This window comes from Rhinatrema bivittatum, chromosome 8, assembly GCF_901001135.1.
Source record: "Rhinatrema bivittatum chromosome 8, aRhiBiv1.1, whole genome shotgun sequence".
In the NCBI taxonomy this organism is placed as follows: domain Eukaryota; kingdom Metazoa; phylum Chordata; class Amphibia; order Gymnophiona; family Rhinatrematidae; genus Rhinatrema; species Rhinatrema bivittatum.
This window is the reverse complement of record NC_042622.1, coordinates 131,626,681-131,647,386: the sequence shown is the minus strand read 5'-3', so window position 1 is coordinate 131,647,386 and position 20,706 is coordinate 131,626,681. Positions and strand designations below refer to the sequence as shown.

The following is a 20,706-nucleotide window of genomic DNA, read 5'->3' as shown; positions in this document are numbered from 1 at the left end:
AGGAGAGAGGATGGGCTATTGCAGGAATAAGCAGGTGAAGACCTCAGTAGTGGAGGCACTGCTATTGGCGCTATGTGTGCTGTCTCCTGCAGCACCCTGGGATCTCAAGTATTTGGCGATTTGATGAAACAGTTGGGGAATCATTTATTTGAGTGTGTGGGAGTTCTTATTTTAAAAATTCCAGAAAAGATACGTGGTTAGATTAGTTAAGAATAAAAGTAATCTAAGCTGAAGGGCAGGTTATATTTCAGCTTTTATTGATGTGAGAGTGACTGGAAATTGTATTTAGAAGTAAGAAAAAAACTGTTGAATGCTGAATGGGCATGATTTAACTTGTGAATTCTGAATTGTCAAATTTATGACTTTTAAGTAAGTTTAATTGAGAGTACAGCTAAGTGAGAAGAGTCATCCCCTACATCACAAAGAAGGGGTTTATTTTCTGATAACCAGACTGTTAAAAGGAAGTAACTTTGGAGATGAGTTGGAAAAAAGCATATTAATTCTTTCTAGCAGTTAGAGTCAACCAAGCATTCTATTAGCCGTTGACTTCAGCAATCTAGAGAACAGGGGAGATGCTTCCCTGTAATAAAACAGACAAACTAGATGACTCTAACCTGAGTATTCAACAGTCATACTGGTCGATTTTCAAAGGCTTGCATGTGCCAAAATCAGGAGATACGCATGTGATTTGAATCCACGTGCGCTGCACGGATTTTAAAATGCCTGCAGCCATGCACATATTTCCCAGTATGTGTATAAAAAAAGTTTTCTAAAAAAGGGATGGGGTGTGAGGGTAGTCTAGGCGGGACATGAGTGGGCCTGGACTACACCATGAAGTCAATGTGTAAGTAGTTATGTTCACAAGTGCACACCAGTATCCACCTATCATGAAGCTTTACTTCTGCTATGGATGGTGTGTAAGTTGTTTATCAAAACAAATCAAGGGTAGTCAGTGGGGTTTTATGGTTCGGGACTAAGAGGGTAAAAGGGAGGCAAGTTAGCTAGGTGGTTTAGGAAGTCCTCTCCTTTACTGGGAGGGACTGGGAGTGAACTAGTAAAAAGGCCTATTGCATAGCCATGTGTACCTACTAAAATAAGAACATAAGAACATAAGAAATTGCCATGCTGGGTCAGACCAAGGGTCCATCAAGCCCAGCATCCTGTTTCCAACAGAGGCCAAAACCAGGCCACAAGAACCTGGCAATTACCCAAACACTAAGAAGATCCCATGCTACTGATGCAAGTAATAGCAGTGGCTATTCCCTAAGTAAAATTGATTAATAGCCATTAATGGACTTCTCCTCCAAGAACTTATCCAAACCTTTTTTGAACCCAGCTACACTAACTGCACTAACCTTTTTTGAACCCAGCTACACTAACTGCACTAACCACATCCTCTGGCAACAAATTCCAGAGCTTTATTGTGCGTTGAGTGAAAAAGAATTTTCTCCAATTAGTCTTAAATGTGCTACTTGCTAACTTCATGGAATGCCCCTTAGTCCTTCTATTATTCGAAAGTGAAAATAACCGAGTCACATCTACTCGTTCAAGACCTCTCATGATCTTAAAGACCTCTATCATATCCCCCCTCAGCCGTCTCTTCTCCAAGCTAAACAGCCCTAATCTCTTCAGCCTATCCTCACTTATCCCCCCACTTACATGCTCGAGATGGCATTTGCAAGTACATGCGCACGTCAATATAAAATTGTGTGTACATGTACGTGCGGATAGTCGATTTTATAACACGCACGCATATATGCACATATATGCGTGTATGTTATAAAATCGATGCATCCATGTACGTGTGCTGGCAAATGCGCGCATCTGAACACATGCACATGAGTCTTAAATTTCACTTCATATTGTATCAGTGAAATAAATAAAGTGACAACTAAGTAGAGTATGAAGTTTACCCAGGATCACATCAGAGAGAAAGTATCTGTTAAGAAAGAATTAGAAAAAATGTCTGGATTCCCAAAAACTAGGCCTCTGGCTGTCACTTCAAACATTTAGAAAAAGGATTATCTGTTTATTTGAAATTAGTAACAAAAATAGTTCAGCAGCCCACTGTAGATACACACTAAGAAACACTATAGATTACGGAAGATATTCAATGAAAGGACAGAGAGTTTCTTTTCTTTCCTTTATTGAAAGAATAGCATAGTAGGTTGAGGAAGAAAGAAGTAGGATGGAGGACAGACATTAATTACACTTAAATGACATGGGAGACATCGCACTCAAGAGAGACTGCATACCAGAGAAAAAAAGCTATGTGTGCCCACCTCCAGTTAGGCTAGCTAATTTCAGCAATTAAAATCTAGAAGGAAAGGACATACAAACCAGCACTCATACTCAGAAAGAAATTAAGAAACAAGAGTTGTTACTTCAGTAAGGAAAACACAAAGAATAAAAGAAACACTGAACAAGAGAAGTACCTTAACTAAAATATACTTATTTTTGAAGAAAAGATACAGAATGAGGGAACAACTGAAAAAAAACACAAAAAAAATCAATTTTGACTATTAACATCACAAACTGACTCAATTAGTAAGGTAAAAAAGAACAAAAGAGATATACTTATCTGACCAGTAGCTACTAATCAATCTGAGAGGCCATCACAGAAAAACTAATGGGCAGATTTTAAATGCCTGGCGTGTGTAAATTCCGGCCTTTAGCACACTGGGCTAATCTTCCAAGAGGCCCGGCCACAGGCATAAAGGCTAGTACACGCTCAAGTGCCAGGCCTCTTGGAAGGGACGGGTCAGAGAGTGTGTTTTGGGTGGGGAGGGGTGGGGCGGTGTGCGGGCCTGGACAGCGCCATTGTTCGATGTCCTGGAGCCACACGTGCCGGCTGGCTACCGGCACGCGCAACTTACTGTATATAATTCTGGTCATCACATCTCAAAAGCATATAGTTGCAGTGGAGAAAGTGCAGAGAAGAGCATGGAACAGCTCCTCTATGAGTAAGGGCTATAGAGTTTAGGGCTGTTCAATTTGGAGAAGAGACGACTGAGGGAGGGATATGAGAGAGGTCTACAAAATCATGAAAGGACTTGAACAGGTTAATGTAAGTCAGTTATTTACTCTCCCAGATAATAGAAGGACTAGGGGGCATTCCATGAAGTTAGCAAGTAGCTTATTTAAAACAAATCAAAGAAAATTCTTTTTAATTCATTGCCAGAGGATGTGGTTAAGGCAGTTAGTATAACTGGGTTTAAAAAAGGATTGGATAAGTTCGTAGAGGAAAAATCCATAAACAGCTGTTAATCAATAAGGAATAGTAGCTTGAGATCTATTTAATGTTTGGGTTCTTGCCAGGTACTTGTGACCTGGATTGGCCACTATTAGAAACAGGATACTGGGCTTGATGGAGCCTTGATCTGACCCAGTATGGCATTTGTTATGTTCTTATGAGAGAACTGGTTCTATTTAAAAAAACCAACAAAAAACAGAAAAATAATGTTTTTGCTTTGTTATGGCCAGTGTTTCTTGTGACATCTGTTTTGCTTTAAAGCAGTTTGTTGCCAGTTACATGTTATTTCTCAATAAACTTTTAATCATCAAAATAAAAAAAAAAATTCATATCTGTAACTTTAACTCAGTTTCGCCCCCAACCTCTAGGAGACACTATTGGGTGGGTTATGGACCTCTTTCTGTATAAAAGACCCAGTTGGGAAGAGGGCATCAAACAATTCACCCTATGAGATGCCACCTAGGGACCTTACATCACTGAAAAACCCAATTCTCCCAAACTCGGCCATGACAGCAGGAAATGTCTCTGCCACGGGGGGCTGGTGTTTAGATTTGGCTTAGTTGGCAGGATATGTCTTTCAACAGGATTCAGAAAAATATTTCAAGAGACAAAATGGAAGACTTGAGAGTAATCCTGGAGCTGATATAGGAGAGACTCGATGCAACTGAAGCTAGAGAAAGATTACAGGAAGAAGAGTTAAGGAGGGCACAGGAAGAGCAGAGGATCACTAGAGAGGTAGTAGACTAATACATGGAAGAACCAAGGACCACTGTCATGTATAATTTCAGAGACAAACATACCCAATTTCGCCCGAGTTCCAATGAAACATGATGATATGACTGTCAAGGAATGTCTTGAGAAGACCAGAGCAGCATTAAAAGTGTTATGGATACCAGAGGAAGATCAGCTAGAAATAGTTAAGGACCATTTTTTTTTAAAGTCTATATTTCTAATTTTCAGATATATACACAAGCACAAGTCTTGTACAGAAAATATTAGGGTAATGAGAAATTTCACAATAGGAACAAAAAAAAAAACAAAACAAAAATAAATAAATAAATAAACATACTTTGAATTACCCTAAACATAACTCACAAAATGAGGATTAGAAGGATTTATGGAATTATCAGGAAATAACTAAGGAAAAACCTGACATATTATATTACATCTGCATCACTCGTATTTAATTGGCCTCCAGAGTTGAAGCAGGATTAGAAGCAATCTTGCTGTCTAGGAGATTTTTCAATTGATTAAGTTCAAAAAAGACAAACCGATTTCCATCTGACGTCATAACATATTGAGCTGGATATCGAAGAAAAAGTTCACCTCCCAAACTTAACTCAGTATCTGTATATTGAAGAAAAGATCTCTGTTTAATCTATGCCTGCCTAGAAACATTTGAAAATATACATATTTTTTGACGAAAAAACAAACCATCTCAGCAAAAAACAACTTCATGATTAATTTTTTTTCATATTCAGACATACGAGAGATCAATAAAGTGGCATGGTCATTTATAACCTCATTAGTTTGATCAAGAAAATGAGTCAGATTAAACTCCTTTGAAGAGACAGAAAAAACTACAGAAGGGTCTTGTGGAGAAATGTTAGGTAAACAGTACATCTTAGAAAAAGAAGGTAAATGTTCTTCAGCAAGACCCAACTTTTCTTTCAGATACTTAACAACAAGCTGTTGAGGGGCAATTAAGGGAATACAAGGAAAATTAAGCAAGCACAATTTAAGAATATGAGATTGATTCTCTAAAGATTCATAACAGAACAGTCAGAAACACATGCAATTCTAAATTCCTGTGAGGTGAGGACACGAGTCTCTGAAGTCTTGAGCCTACTATCATAGCCCTCCAGAGAAGTCTGTTGAACAGAAACTTGTTCCTTCGTAGAGTTTGTAGAAGTAGAAAGATCATTAAACCTCCTACTTATAGTTTTCTCTAACAGAACAATAGCCTGCCACACATCTTCAAGGCCAGTAATAGTAGGTGTCTAGCAGAGACTCACCTTGCCCGTTCTGATATACCTCAGTACCTGATACTGTGCTAAAACACTCAGATCCTGGTGCTGGAAGGGCTGCTACAACAATTGAATGTGCTTTTGAGACTGGAGGAAGATTATGGATCTCAGGGCTCAGTGATGTTTCTGCCTTTAGCTGACTTTCCATTGCTTCACTTGCAGGATCCACAATAAGGCCTACTGCTGAGAAAACTTGCCCTGCAGAGCCCAGCATCATCTGAGGAATAGTTCATTGATCAGAAGAGGGGAAAATAGCAGATTTCTGCACCTGACCCTTCCTTTTTACCATGATATAAGGAAACAAATAGCAACGGACAAGGCAAGAGGCAGGTTAAACTCACCATACAGTCAAAAGTTGGACATGAGACTGTAAATTATATTTTTAATCATTGGTAACCACCCACTTTGGAATAATGTTTTTTTTAGCAAACGAAGCACTTAAATGATTGCTAAAAAAAATGTTATTACAATAAGTGCGCTTCCTGCTATCATTTAAGTGCCTCGTTTGTTAAAAAACATTATTCCAAAGTTATTCCAAAGTGGGTGGTTACCAATGATTAAAAATATAATTTACAGTCTCATGTCCAACTTTTGACTGTATGGTGAGTTGAACCGCTAAAAACGGCGGTAACACCAGGCAGCTATTCTCATAACAGAGAAAGCTCAAAAAATGTATGAGGTTTCCACTCACTTATAACAAAAATTTATATATAAAAAATAAAAAATATGCAAAAAATATAACTAATTAGAAATCAGTGCACAAACATCATTCAGCTGTTAAAGATGATGTTTTGATGATTCATAAGATTGGGTATTACATCATCATATACAGTTTATTTATTTGAAGAGTCAGGTTAAAGCAACCACTATGGCCGGACAAACAAGTCCTACGGGGCACGCTTCTTAGACATTGTGGCTTTGGTGTGCCAGGTGGTGGCACGCTGCTGAACGCCTCCTTTTAACAATGGCCAGCTCCAGTTGATGACATCTCACTGCTCTGTAGGAGGGGGGCCTAGAAGCAGATGACCCGGGAGATGACATGGCCACAAGGAGTCAGGAGGAAATTCTTTGTGGGCCACAGGCAGCCACCAGGTACTTCCTTTTAACCATGACCAGCTCCAATTGATGATGTCTCACCGCTCTGAGGAGAGGAGGGCCTGGAAGCAGATGACCCGGGAGGTAGATGCAGCCACAGGGAGCCAGAAGGAAATCCTTTGTGGCCCCATTAAGGACCATTTAGTGGATCAGGCTAGAGATACCATAAATATGTATCTTCAGAACAGCAAAGAAGTATATAAGGCTTATTACATTGTTGCAAACCGTTTACAAAGATAAAGTCTTAGTGAGCGTGAGACTTTGGGAATTCTACAAATGAAGACAAACTATAGAAGAAGATTTGAGAATATATGCCTTTATCTTACAGGTAAAGATATCAAGGGCTATTGAGAGAGATCCCAAATGCTTGGGTGTCCCCGAATCTATGTTAAAAGAAAGATTTATTGGTTTAAGGGATGCTGCACTCAGAAAAGAAATGAAAAAAGGTTAATAGAGCATCCTACAATGACATGAGATCTTATGCAGGCAGCAATTATTTGAGCTGAAGAAGATGAGATTGTAAACATTGAAAAACAGGAAACTCCCTGTTGTAATCCAAGCTGTGAATGCAGAAACAGGCAATATTGGAGCAACTATAAAAGAGATGGTAACCTTGAGTAAAATGGTCTTGAGTATGTGTCTGCAGCAAGATAGGCTCCAACAGTAGCAGGAAAAACTTGTTTAGCAAAAGCAAGATTTTAGCAAAATGTTACAGCAAGAGATAGAAAGGCAAAGTAATAGTTTTGTCTCAGTACGACAAGTAACTAACTGTTAAAAGAAGAAGAAGCTCTGTTAATACAGCAGGTATTCAAAACCCTCCATTCAGAGCTTGTCAAGGATCTCTAATGTGCTGTTGGTGTCAGGAAGTGGGACACATGGCTAGAAATTGTGAGTCCGAGAAAAAGCCAACTCCTACATAGAGAAACAGAATGACATAGACTCAGAATCGGGTGAGGGGATCTTAAATGCTAATTCTGCTATTGTACCACAGCCTGGTCAAGGTGAAGAATCTGCAGTTGCATCTATATCAAGTATCAAGGCTCAGCAAAGTGTAATCATGTTTGAAAAGAAAATGTCAAATCAAAGAGGAAGAAGGCTTTTGGAAGATCCCAGTTATTGAAGTCTCAGTTGCAGGCATAAAAACATAGAAGTCCATTTAGATAGATAACTTCTAAACAGCTAATAAGTTAAGTGGCTAGAATTTAGCCAGATACTTCAGGGAGCGTTCCAGGGGCATAACTAGGAGAAGTTGAGTTAACCAGTTAACAGCTAACTCCGGTTAACATAGCCGGCTAAAGGGGTCATTTTCAAACGCTTACCGCGTGCGATAAGCAGCTATCACACGCGAAAAGTCCCTTTTTGCTTGCAATAGCATGCGGGGGGCGGTGTCGGGGTGGTGAGGAGGCGGACTCGGCGGTTTCTTCGCTGGCGGCGATAAGGTTTGTAATGTTATCGTCATGAGTAGCGCGCCAAGTAGCGCCACATTTCTGCGATAGAATGGTGAATCCAGGCCTAAGTCTGGTCAGTTCTGAGCTATCCTAAAGTCAGCCGGCTATAGTTAGCCAGTTAACCACTTAAGATAGCCATATATATATATATATATTCAATAGTGCAGCTGCACTACTGAATATGCCTCCAAAGTTAGCCAGATAAGTTTATCTGGATTAAAGGATGGAAGTTGGGTAAAACTTATGGCTGTAAAAGGACTGGACAGTCCAGTAAACGTTTGCACAGAAGCAGATTTATTTTGTTTAAGCCAAGAACTAAAGCATAAATGCATCTTTATTGTTCCATATATTAATTGGTTACAGAGTGGCAATAAAGAAAGCATCCCAGGTAGTTTGGGAATGAATGTGCTACAAGACTTAGGAGAAATATTCAGAGCATTAACGCTTATGGCTGGTGGAGAATATAAAAAGAGTGGTGTTTATAAAATCTGGGCTGATATTCAACAGCTTGGTGGAAGGAAGGAAGATGTCCTAAGTTACAGTCAATGCAACAGATTCTGTAGTGGTGGCACCTACAAACTCAATAATTCTTTCTTCTGCAGTACTGGTAGCAAACATTCTCACTACGCCCTCTGAGGGAAGAGTTTCAGTGAGGTTACTTAATGCTGGTCAAAGGAAAATTAGGTTGGCTCCACGGATGAGGACTGCTGAAGAAATCCAGCCAGAGAAAATTAATATACCTGCTTCTATAAGTTTTACTAGTTGCCATTCTTGATTGAAAGTACAAAAATGCAAAGTCGAGGTACAACAATCAGAATTAGTCTTTTCAAGAAAGAATACCAGTCAAAGTGCATTGGGGAAAATTTGGCACCAGATCAAGTCTCTTCACTCAGAAAGCTTCTAATGAAATATAAAATAGGTATGACAGACTGAGAATATGATATTAGGTATACAGCGTTAGTAAAGCATTTAATAAACACTGGAGAACAGGCACCTATTAAGCAATGCTATAGAAGTGTGTCACTTCATGAGTATAAGGAATTTAAAAGACGTATCCAGGATTTAGTGGCGCAAGGCATCTTCCAAAAGAGTAATAGTCTGTGGGCATCTTCAGATTTTCAGCTGACGTCTAGCCAGCTATGGGAATGCACAGATTTGGCCAGTTAAGTTGTTCCCCTGACTTGTATCTCACTAACAAGCAAATTGTTAAAACCCGGCGCACGGAAATCCCAGGAGATAAGTGCATGGCCGGGCGAAGTGTGCGCCGAGTGCATTTTCCTTCAGGGAAAAGTCCATAAACTGCATAGATTTGCCTCTTTTGAATCCCACAATGTTAATTACCTTGACCACATCCTCTGGCAACAAATTCAATAGTTTGTGCACTAAGTGAAAAAATACTTCATGTGATGGTAATTGTAAAATGGCTGCACGTGTGCCCTTACATGCGTGTAGAAGCGTGCAAATGAAGATATGCTGGAATTTTAAATTGTGTGCATGTTTGCACGTGTATGTTTTAAAATACACCAACTGTGCATAAGTATGCTCCTAATTTTAAGATGTTACTAGAACACAACTAGCGTGGATCTTCCATAGGACTTAGTCGGCTTTTACCCGCATATGTAAGCGGATTAAAGCATGCTTGCGCGAGGCACATTCCCAGTTTTCTAATTAGTCCACCAGTTTGTGCAGTCAATATCGAGGTCTTCCAGACCCGCTGGTTCTTCATCCTGCACGCTGCCCAGTTGACCCGAACCCCTCACCCTGTCCTGTAAGCCCTAAAACTTGAGATCTACAGACTTGCTCCTCATCAGGAGCAGCAGTAAATTTACGCTGATATCTTGCATATGTGCGCTGTGGTTTTCGGTTTTAAAATATGGCGTTATGGGTGTAAGTCTTGGCCCTGCCCTGGAATGCCCATGCCCTGCCCCTATACCACCCCTTTATACCTCATGCACACTTAGGTACATATGCACGTAACTTGCTACTTTTTAAAATTTGTGCTGCTCGTTCGTGACCCATAGACAGATGTATGTGGGCATTTCTGCACGAGGAATGCATTTAAAATCAATTTCAGTGATTTGTTTTAAATCTGCTAGTTGCTGCTTTCGTGGCTTATACACTAATCTTAATGTTGCTTGAAAGGGTAAATAGTTGTTCCTTGTTTATTTATCCATTCCATCTCACTCATTTTGTAAAACTCAATCATTGAGGTAGCAAAAATCTGTGGGCAGATTTTCCCCACCCAGTCACCCAAATAGCCAAAGTCCAGATGCCTGATAGCAACCTCAGATCACAGCTTTCCTCTGAACGCAATCCCCCCCTTATCCCAGTGATCCCTTAATCATGTCCTTCCCACAATCATTCCTTCCTTGATCTCAGCCTTCACCTTCTCACCAGTCTCTCTCCCCCTCGATTGTTGCCCCCATGGTGATCTTTCCCAAAATCCAAAGCAGTTTATAGTCTGCTGTGCCATTAGGCAACACCAAATTATCACTGAAAGCCAAGGAGGTAGGAGATTTACCTCATTTCAGATAAGCTGGAAGGTTCTGGAATCTGAGGTCTCAGGTCTTGGGTCTGGTGTTGGGTGTCACAAAGTCTGGAGTTCTGGGGTCTGGCGGGATGGAAACCACAAGTGGGGGGAATTGGCAAAGTGTAGGAGGCTGCACTTAGAAGGATTGCGATGGCCAGCAGTACAAAGTACATTTACATGCACCATTGTGGAAGTGTAAATGTCCACCACTACTTTTCCCATGCACAAGTTCCAATCTATGTTTTCCAAAAATATATACAAGTGTGTTTTTTTTGTTTATCTGCATAGTTTATGCAAGTTAAAAGAACCCACCTAGATTGCCCACTAAGTGACTTCATGAAAATCTGGCCATTTTGGCAGATCCCTCAGGTACAAACCGCCCCTCCCCCACAGTTGCTCCATTTTTCTTGTTTATTTCACTGCATACACGGACTTGCAGTGTAAAGGTGAAATTTAAAAAAAAAAGACAAATTTCATGTGGGATATGAACCTTGAATTTGTCCTGGAGAGGCCATATTTTTGTCAGATAAACAAAAGCAGTATTATTGAATATCAAACTGGGAAGCCAATAAAAGCCCTATGGCATGGGTGCAGTTGGAATCATGTGAAGAGATCGGCAGTACTTACATAGATTCAGTTGATGCTTTGAACTTCCAGCCAGAACTACATTGTATTGCATTGCAATTATTCATGATATTGTAATTGATGTTGTGTGGGTTTCTGGAAACTGATGACTTTTACCTTTTCTCTTTTATTTCCAGACTAATGATGCAGCAGGCAACACCTGGAACTGGCTTTATTTCATCCCTCTGATTATCATTGGCTCTTTCTTCATGCTCAACCTGGTGCTGGGTGTCCTGTCAGGGTAAGGCATGACCTGTTGGGAAGGAGGAGAGCTTTGCACTTATAAAAGATTGATCGCTTTTGATATTTTTGGAGGCATTGTGCATTATAGACTTTATCTATCGGCTTTGTTATTTTACTCCATTCTATTTCACTCCTCTTCTTTCCCCTGACTGATCCCCCAAATCAGAAGCCAAGTTTTCCTTCCCTGGATTGTAAGCAGCCCAAGCCAATTGCCAATCATACTCCCAATAGAGATGTGCAGACTAAATATTTTCAGTTCAGTTTGTTCATTTTTGGCATGGTTTTTGGCAGACTTTCATTTTGGCAAATAGCGCGCACTATTTGTAAATAGTGGGAGCAGCCATATTTCCTATTCACTCCTACCTCTCACCCTCCTTGACTTATATTCCCAGACAGATTACCCAGAATTCTCTTTGCATGGGAAGGAATCCCTTCATATTTATAGTAATCTGATATTGCTCCAAGAGCAACACTGATCATGTCAACTAGTTTCCTGATTTGCTCTAGAAATATGGTTTAACAGGCTAAACTCTCTAAGAGTAAAAGAGACAGATTTCCCATCTCCTCCAACTCTCAGCCCATAATTCACATTCTCCTAGAGCTAAGTCCAATGTAACATATGGTGGAACCTCTCGGCATCCTTTTATATTACACTGGAGACTGGAGGGGGAGATGGTTTTGTACAGATGGGCTATAATAAATGCAATCAGCCATTCTGGCCCAAATTGCCACACCTAATCTATGCATTCGCTCACTAATGGAGTTTATTTTAGCATGATCACACACTGCAATACACAGGAAATTATAGAAAAAGATGAAAAAGATGCAGACTTTGGGGAGGATTTTGTTGGTTATAAAAATTGTGATTTCCTGGATTTCCAAACCCAAACAGTGATAAATCTACATATAGCTTCCAAGAAACCATTGGGATAACCTGAACAGGGAGGTGGATACAATCATAAACAGCAGTGGTATGACTGCATCGGGCTTCCACAAAGGATGCAGTGACCTACATAGAGGGACTTGGGTTAAAAAGCAAACTTCAGTGAGCATGGGGAGGCTAGATTCTTTTTTACAACAGTCTCACTAATTTTGGTGGCTATAGGAATTACCATAAATACTCGTGTGTAAGTCAATTTCATGGATAAGTCAAGGGCATTATTTTGGGCCACAAAAGTAAGAAAATTGCTGTGACTCATGGATAAGTCTAGGGTAAAACCTAGAAGGCTTATGACTATCCCCAGTGGTTCACTCCTTCTCTCTCTCTCTCCGCTGGCTATCCCCAGTGGTTCACTCCTTTCCTCCCTTCCTCCCCAATGGCTATCCATGGGTCATTGCAGTTTTCTTCTCCTCCCCCCATAATTATTCTGATGACTAACACTCATGATTGTGGGTAAACCTGGGATTTACCGTAACTCACCCACTGCTAGCAGGACGACAACTAGAGTTGTGGCTGTTCAGATGCGTCAACTCTCCTCCCCTGTCAGAGCCTGATTGGCGCACTTAGAACCACGTGACACGGGGACCCTGCAGGGGAGGAGGGAGGATGCATCTGAAGAACTGCAAAACCCATCTTCGTCCTGTTAGCAGCAATTGAGTTCCGGTAAGTTCCGGGTTTACCCACGATCAAGGGAGTTACCTCCACCTCCTCTCCAGGCACACAGCTCTTCACCACTGCAATCAGGGAACCAGGCTGGCCGGCACTTTCTCTGTAGCCGCAGGGCATGGGACCCTCATGGCTGCCTCGAACAGCTAATCATACTCCTCCTGCTCCTCTGTGATGACCACGGCAGCTAGATCAACCTCTCCTGTCATTCCCTCAGCTGTAGCCCAGGTCCAGGATGCCCCCAAACTCCCATCATCCCGCTAGCAGTGGGTAAATTCAGGGATCAGGAGGAAAGGAGTGAATGAGCGAGGATAGTCATCAGAATAATTATGGGGGGGATGGAGGAGGAGGAAACTAGCATTGACCTGTGGATAAGGCGACCACGGGATTAATTTTAAGACTTAAATTTCTCAACTTATGCACGGGTTTATATGGTATTAAAAAACTTGGAAAGGGAGAATGGGTACTGAATTAGGACTTGATCTTATAAGAATCGACATTGAAGTTAATAAGGCCTGGAATGACTTGCCAGCAGAGGTGGTGGAGGGCAGCACTTTTGACTGATTCCTGGGCATTCTTGGTAGAGATGTGGAGGACAGCGGTAGGTAAAAGATTGAGAGGTCAATTAAAAGACAAGATGGTCAGGGGAAGAGCTGGTTTGGTTATATATGGGAATTTATATGCTTATTTACCCAAAATGGAAGAATCTCAAATAGGTAGACTGGATAAGCTTGTTTGGTGTTTATCTCCTGTCTACTGCTGTTACTATGTGATTCAATTATGCTCGCCTCCAGGTGACTGCAGGTTGAATTTAGAATAGCAATCACTGGGTGCAGTGATTTGACCCATGTCTAATTCTGTTTAGGAATGTTCATAATTGGTTGAGATTTAATGTCCTGTTAAACGTGGATGAATGATGGCATGTCATAGTCACTGAACAGTTGCCAGGGCTCTATTTCCAGTGGGTTTGGGTTTTCATTGAAACTTTCATGTATAACAAAAGCACCCTTCTTTGGTTCTGTGTACTCTGAGGAGAGGGAGATCACTGGGGTGCACATCTCCCAGGTCAAGCCTTTTAATTTAATTTACTTTAATTATTTATTGTACAAGCGCAGTTTTGTCATTCTTTAGTTATTCTCGTCTTTCTTATCTTGTGGATACATGCTCTGCATATCATCATTCTTCTGCGGGGTAATCCAGCTAGGTAATAGTACTTTTGCCTTGAGTAGATTGTTTTCTGTAAGTCTCTTTTTGGTCTTGAGGAGTACTGTTATCACTATCAGTTGGGTTCAAGAGTCTTAGAAGGACAGTGCAGGTTCTTAATGGCAGCATTGTTATGCTCACCGCACACCGGCTGTGCCGGCCCTACTTGCTGCAGCTCCCAGCTTTGCATGGCCGCCCGGCTGTCTCCGTGCCTCTCCCGGGCGTTCCTGGCCCCTCTTCTGTGACGCCGGACTGCCGCAGACCCGTGGGATGCTGCCGTCCTTCCTGCCTGTTGGGCCCACCTGCTAGGCATGCGTGCGCACAACCAGAGATCCCTCTTAAAGGGACAGTGGCGGAAATTCCTGGAAGCCTCATCGGATGATGTCATCACTCCTGGACTATTTAGGCCCACTCCCACTGCTTCTCCCTTACTTTGCAATGAGTCTGCTTCGCTTCGGTGAAGTCCTTTGTGCTGTGTTGGTGCCCTGTTCCCTGTTCCTGCTTCCGAGTGCTGTTCCTGTCTCCAAGCGCTGTTCCTGCCCTCCGGTTCCTGCTCCTGCCTCGTGTTCCTGCGGGCAGATCCTCTGGCTTCTGACTTTGGACTGGATTCGGTGACTCTTCTGGCTTCTGACCTCTGATAGGCTTATGGTGACTCTTCTGGCTTCGGACCCCAGCCTGTCTATCGGCGACCCTCTGGCTTCTGACTCTGGACCGGCTACCTATTTTTCTCTGGCTTCTGATCTTGGACTGACTTTGGATGACTCCCCAGGCTGTTACACCACCGTCTTCACAGGGGCCCACCTAAGACCAGCCAGTCCCCGCATCCAAAGGCTCAACCCGTGGGGAATGAGGTTGGTATTTGCGAAGCTCCAGCTGGCCCCTGCACCAGCCCAGTCTTGCCTCCCGGCGGTGGGGACCTGAGGAAGTTCGCTTTCTCAGGTTGCGTCAACTCCACCTCGGGCAAGGGGTTCACATTCTCGTCCATCCTCGCAACAGTTATAGGGAAAGTTTGGCCAGTCAGAACAACATTTTACCATTGGAGGAAGAGTTTAATATTGACATTTTTGAAAATAAAAAATGGACTGATTTCTTGAGCCTTAGCAATGATGTGGATTGGCATAGCGTAGTTTAAACCAGTATTTGCACTCAATCTATTAAGCCCAGTTGCACCAGTGCTCATGAAAGAGCAGAAATCAAATATGAATGTGCCCAGATTGCACACTGGGCATAGTTTTTCACTCATGGTATGTAACTATATTTCCTCACATTTATCATAAAAAGAGCCAGTTTAATCCATGTATAAGTAATTGAGAAGTAATCCGCAGCCAGACTGAAATTTCATTCTGGTTCCTGGTGACTTAGAACTGCTTGTTCTTGGTTTTCCTGTAGAACTTCTTGATGGAAAGCAGTCTTATTGCTGATGTTGCTTCACTTATAAGCTATTTCTGGTATTCACTGCAAGCTATTTTTAACACACTCCCACAAATGGCTGCAGAATTCAGAAGTGTTCAATGTTTGAATATGGATTTGATTGCAAGCCTGTTGCCAATAATTTAGAGTAAATTAGATGGTGATATGATTTGCCTCCCGCATGTTGATGAAACCCTATGTGATTGCCCATCTATAAACCGAGCAATGTTAAAGTAACATACATTATCAGAACTTGAAAAACTATGAAATGGATTGAAGCTTGTTCTCTTATGTGAAAATTCTGCTCACCATATGTCACACAACCTTTCCTAACTTTGGGCGGTGAAAAGATGCATAAATTGATAATAAATTACCAGCAAGCATTCAGTCGTATCACAGGGTTAGTTGACACCCTGCATCTCCAAGTCTTTATCCTGCATTACCTCCTGCAATTAGACCACAGCATTCCATTATATCAGGTGGAGAATTTTGTTTCCTGAGTTATTTTTTTTATTTGCAAGAAAAACAAGATTAGCGAGACACTTGAAATGTGACATTTGTAGACTTTTAGTAACAAGCACTGCCAAGGAGTTCTCTTATGAGACAATACGTCATGCTGAGAAGGCTGTTAGTGCTCAGTAAGCCAAAGGTGACAGAGGTCACAGCATAAGAATATATCACCCATCATGAAACATAACTTTCAAATGTTGCATTTCCATTTGTTGCAATCCATTTGGCAAGCCTTCATACCCTTTGGTCACTGTGCTCTGTAAGCTTGCTTTCTCTTCCAGCAAGAGCACCAAGCATATGATGTATGTTTAACACCTATTGTAAGCTGTAATCGCTGTCCTCATGAGAGATGGTGCTGTACTGGGAGTAGAGTATAGTATCAGTGTCATGCAGCTGAAGCAGCATCGAGAGGAAGGTCTGAGTCAACCTCTTGAAACTCTAACCCTGTAGGACAGTACTTTGATGACAAATCAGTTGGCAGGCCCTTGATATTTCATTTTCTATGGTTTTGTACTCATTTTTCTATAGGCCACTTGGGCATTCTTTTCATGAGCATCAGAGAGGAAGGGAGAGCATCATGATATCCAAACTGAAACAATCTATAGTTTGGAGAAAGTGTTGCAGTCCATGAATGGACAGATGTACATACAGAGATCTGTTATAGTAATAATTCACTTGGATTCTGCTTAAATGTCCCATACATTTTCTGTATTTCCTTGCCCATTTGTGGTAGTTTTAGATTTAGCTCATGCCTTTTTTCATTAGTAGCTCAAGGCGAATTATATTCATGTATAGAAGGTATTTCTCTGTCCTGAGAGGACTTACAATTGGGGAGGATGACTTTCAAACAACTGCCTGCAGCAGCATATACTTGCATATATAGCCACAAGCAGATCTACACTAGTATTTTATAACCTGTGAGTACGATAGATGCACATTTTATTAAATATGCATATCTCTATCCTGCAACATACGAGTATATATAGGTTTATGCGTGAAAACATACAATGCATTGAATGAACGTATATCAATGCATTGAACACATGTACTTTTCCTACCTATTTTAAAAATATATGCCTGTATTATCTTATGTACAAAAATAAAGTGTTAGAATCCAGCTGTCTTCCCAGATGCCTTGGCGGCGAATGTTCACTGTGCAATAGGAAGCCGCCATTAGATGCGTGTGATACTAGGACCCGTTGAAGAGAAGCATAGAATGTGCGTGCGCATCAGTATGCACGATTCAGCACACGTTGGCAGGAGAGTCTGGTACCCACCCCAATGATGATGTCACATGCTCAAGACTACTTAGTCTGCCTGGACTTGGATTTGTTGCCTTGGCAAGAAGGTGTTCTGGTTCTTGCTCCTCCTGGTTCCAGTCTTCTGTCTTATTCAAGCTCTCCAGCCTGGTTCTATCTTCTCAGCCTTCTGCCCTGATTCAGTCTTCATCTGTGGCTCCACTGCTGTTCAAGGTGGTTATAGGGGGGTGTATTATGTCATAGAACAGGCATAAAAAATATTGCAAAAACAAGTTTACTAATTGTTGCTATTATATGGATAATGAATCAGAAAATATAAGTAGGGATGTGCACTGATTTTGTTTTTGTGTTGTTTTCATTTCAGGTTATCTGTTTAATTTTGTTTTTAAAATGGTTCAGGGTATTTATTTTGTGTTTCCCTAATTTTGGACTTAGTGAGCACTAAATGGATGTTAGCATCTAAAACAAATGCACATCCCTAAAAATAAGTAATATAAAAAATGAATACAGTATTACTGAAAGCCTTACAAAAATCAATACAGGTAAATAGGATTATATTAATATAGACAGAAATAAAGATATTGGGGCAGATTTTAAAACCTGCACACGGGCGCAGATTTGCTCATGCAACCCGGTGTGAACAAATCTATGAGCGCATGTTATAAAATCCAGGGTTGGCGCGTGCAAGGGGGTGCACAATTGTGCAACTTGCGCATGCCGAGCCACGCAGCCTGCCTCCATTCCCTCCGAGGCCGCTCCGAAATCGGAACGGCCTCGGAGGGAACTTTCCTTTCGCCCCCCTGCACCTTCCCCTCCCTTCCCCTACCTAACCCGCCCCCAGCCGCTGTGCCTGGCAGCTCAGGCCACGCCCCACCCCCACCCCGGACCGCCCCCGCCCCGCCCCTTTTTGCAAGCCCTGGGACATACGCGTGTCCCGGGGCTTGTGTGTGCTGCCGAGCCTATGTAAGATAGGCTTGGCGCGCACAGGGGGAGGCATGAATATCTTACGCATGCAGGGGGAGGCATGAATATCTTATGCGTGCAACCCTTTGAAAATCTACCCCATTATACAAAGGACACTTCACTCACAAGTCTTCCTTCTACAAGCCAGTGTCCATGAAATCCTGGAAGACTGTGAACCCAGGGACCCTAAAAGAACCAGCTGTTTTGCTCTTTGCTCTCTTTGACCATTCAGAGAAATGCAATTCCTTATGTATCTTATTTTTCTCTTACTTTAGACCAGTGCCTGTAAGTTAAGTGTTTCAATTTGCATTTTAACAAAAGATTTACAACCAGGAAGGTATTTCAGTCGTCTTTGATCTTCCTAGTTGTTAAGAGACACCAAATGTCTTTTGAGGTTATCTTAACTCTTTATCAGCTCATTGGTGCCAGGGAGTCTCAGGAATGAAGGGAGAAACAAAGATGAGGATACTGTCATTACAATACTTGTACTTAAATTATAGGTAATATTTATATATTGATCCACAATCATGAATCACTGGGGCTTGTTCTGATCCATATTTCTCTTCCTTACTGTATCGACCCGTTTCGGGTCGATACAGTAAGGCCGCGGTAGAAACAGTGCGGCAGTGTCAGGCGCACCCTTCCTCCCCGTACGCACAGTTCTCTTCACTAAGTCCCCGATACTCTCTTCTAATTGCATGCAAATGCATGCCGCGGCTTTAAAGCGTTAGGGAAGGGTTATGCCCGCGCAACCCATTTTACTGTATAGGCGCTTAATACAGCGCCTATACAGTAACCTGGGTGCGCTGGTACCTGTCATTTCAAATGGCATTTCAAATGGCATTTGGAATGACAGGCACCAGGAAGTGTAAAAAACACGAAAAGTCTTTGTTGCTTCGTCGCTGTGTCTCTCCTCCTCCCGGAGCAGGGCGCGAAAGCAGCCTTGCTCCGGGAGGAGGTGAGGCACAGCGGCGAAGACAGACGGGAGAGGAGAAAAAGCAGAGCCGAGCAGAGCCGAGCAAAGCAAAAGCGTACAGCAAGCCGGCGAAATAGACCTGCGAGCAGAGGCAATAGCAGCGGTTCGGTAAGCCTGGCACCCTCCTTGATGTAGTACGTCCCGGATGCCCCCCCCTCCCCAGCGCGCCCGCCACTACCCCTTTCATCAGCTGCATCCACTGCGACCCGGCAGTCCCGTGAGGCCTACAAAAAAAAAAAAATCCCCGGCTCCCGCGCCCCCGCACTGGCCCGCTGACTCTACCCCCCTCCTCCCGATCGGGCGGGTAGGCGGCGGCGAAAACCAAAGCAATTTTTTTTTTTCAAAAAGCGACATCACACAATGCATAAAATAATTTCTCCAGCCTTAAAGCGACTTACTTTTGGGATCTGTCAAGTAAGTCGCAAAAGTAACTTACTTTTCTGAAGCCATCACGATTGTAGCTCAAGACGAAGATGGCCGCCTGCACGGGGGAAAGCGTGCAATTGGCCGCTGAAGACGTGACGTCACATCTCGTGACACCAAACGTCGTGACGTCACGTCTTCAGCTGCCAATTGCACGCTTTCCCCGTGCAGGCGGCCATCTTCGTCTTCGTCCGGAGGAGCTAAGATCGTGTTCCTGATGGCTTCAGAAAAGTAAGTTTTTTTTTATTTATTTATTTGTGTTTTTCTATACCGACTTACTTTTGGGATCTTGACAGATCCCAAAAGTAAGTCGCTTTTGGAAAAAAACCAAAATTGTCGCTTTAAGGCTGGAGAAATTATTTTATGCATTGTGTGATGTCGCTTTTTGAAAAAAAAAAAATTGATTTTGGTTTTTTTTGCTTTTCGCCGCCGCCTACCCGCCCGATCGGGAGGAGGGGGGTAGAGTCAGCGGGCCAGTGCGGGGGTGCGGGAGCCGGGGATTTTTTTTTTTTTTGTAGGCCTCACGGGACTGCCGGGTCGCAGTGGTAGCATGGCGCTGTGAGGTGGGCGAAAGGGTATATACCCATGAACGGATTTGAGTGGGAGCGCTCTGTGAAGCGGGACATGCCCGTGAGGGGCATAATGGGTGGATGCAGCTGATGAAAGGGGTAGTGGCGGGCGCGCTAGGGGGGGGGTGCATCCGGGACGTACTACATCAAGGAGGGTGCCAGGCTTATTGTTTTATTGTTTTTGAGTATCTTAAGCGGTGTCGATGGATTTGTTACTAGACTCACAGACCTAACTCCTACTAGGGGGAGGCGGTAAACTAGCACGTTAAGGCCGCGGCAAAACAGCGGGTTCCTAAGGAGATAATATCAGCGCCCGTTACAGTATCGGAGGGGAATAGCTAATTCCTTCATTATACAGCTTTTTCGTTCATTTACATGCTGGGTGCGGAAAGGGTTATGTGTCTATTTTACAAAGCGCTAAGGACACGTAAAACTGGAGACTGTATCGCTGGATGGCCTTACTCGTCTGTATTGTGCGCTCCCAGCACGTTACAGACGGGGAATCTTTAACCGCACGTTACTGTATCGACCTGAAAGTCACCTGTGGATCTAGCTAGCTGCCTAAAA

The 20,706-nt window shown here is 42.5% G+C and overlaps 1 protein-coding gene across 1 annotated transcript in view; it reads left to right on the top strand.

Moving 5' to 3' along the window:
* CACNA1B (calcium voltage-gated channel subunit alpha1 B) overlaps window positions 1-20,706 on the top strand; it is a 1,161,590-nt gene that overhangs the window by 691,634 nt on the left and 449,250 nt on the right. Inside the window, exon 7 of the mRNA XM_029613506.1 lies at window positions 11,115-11,218. Coding sequence (XP_029469366.1) covers window positions 11,115-11,218 — 104 coding nt within the window. The remainder of the gene's footprint in view (window positions 1-11,114; window positions 11,219-20,706) is intronic.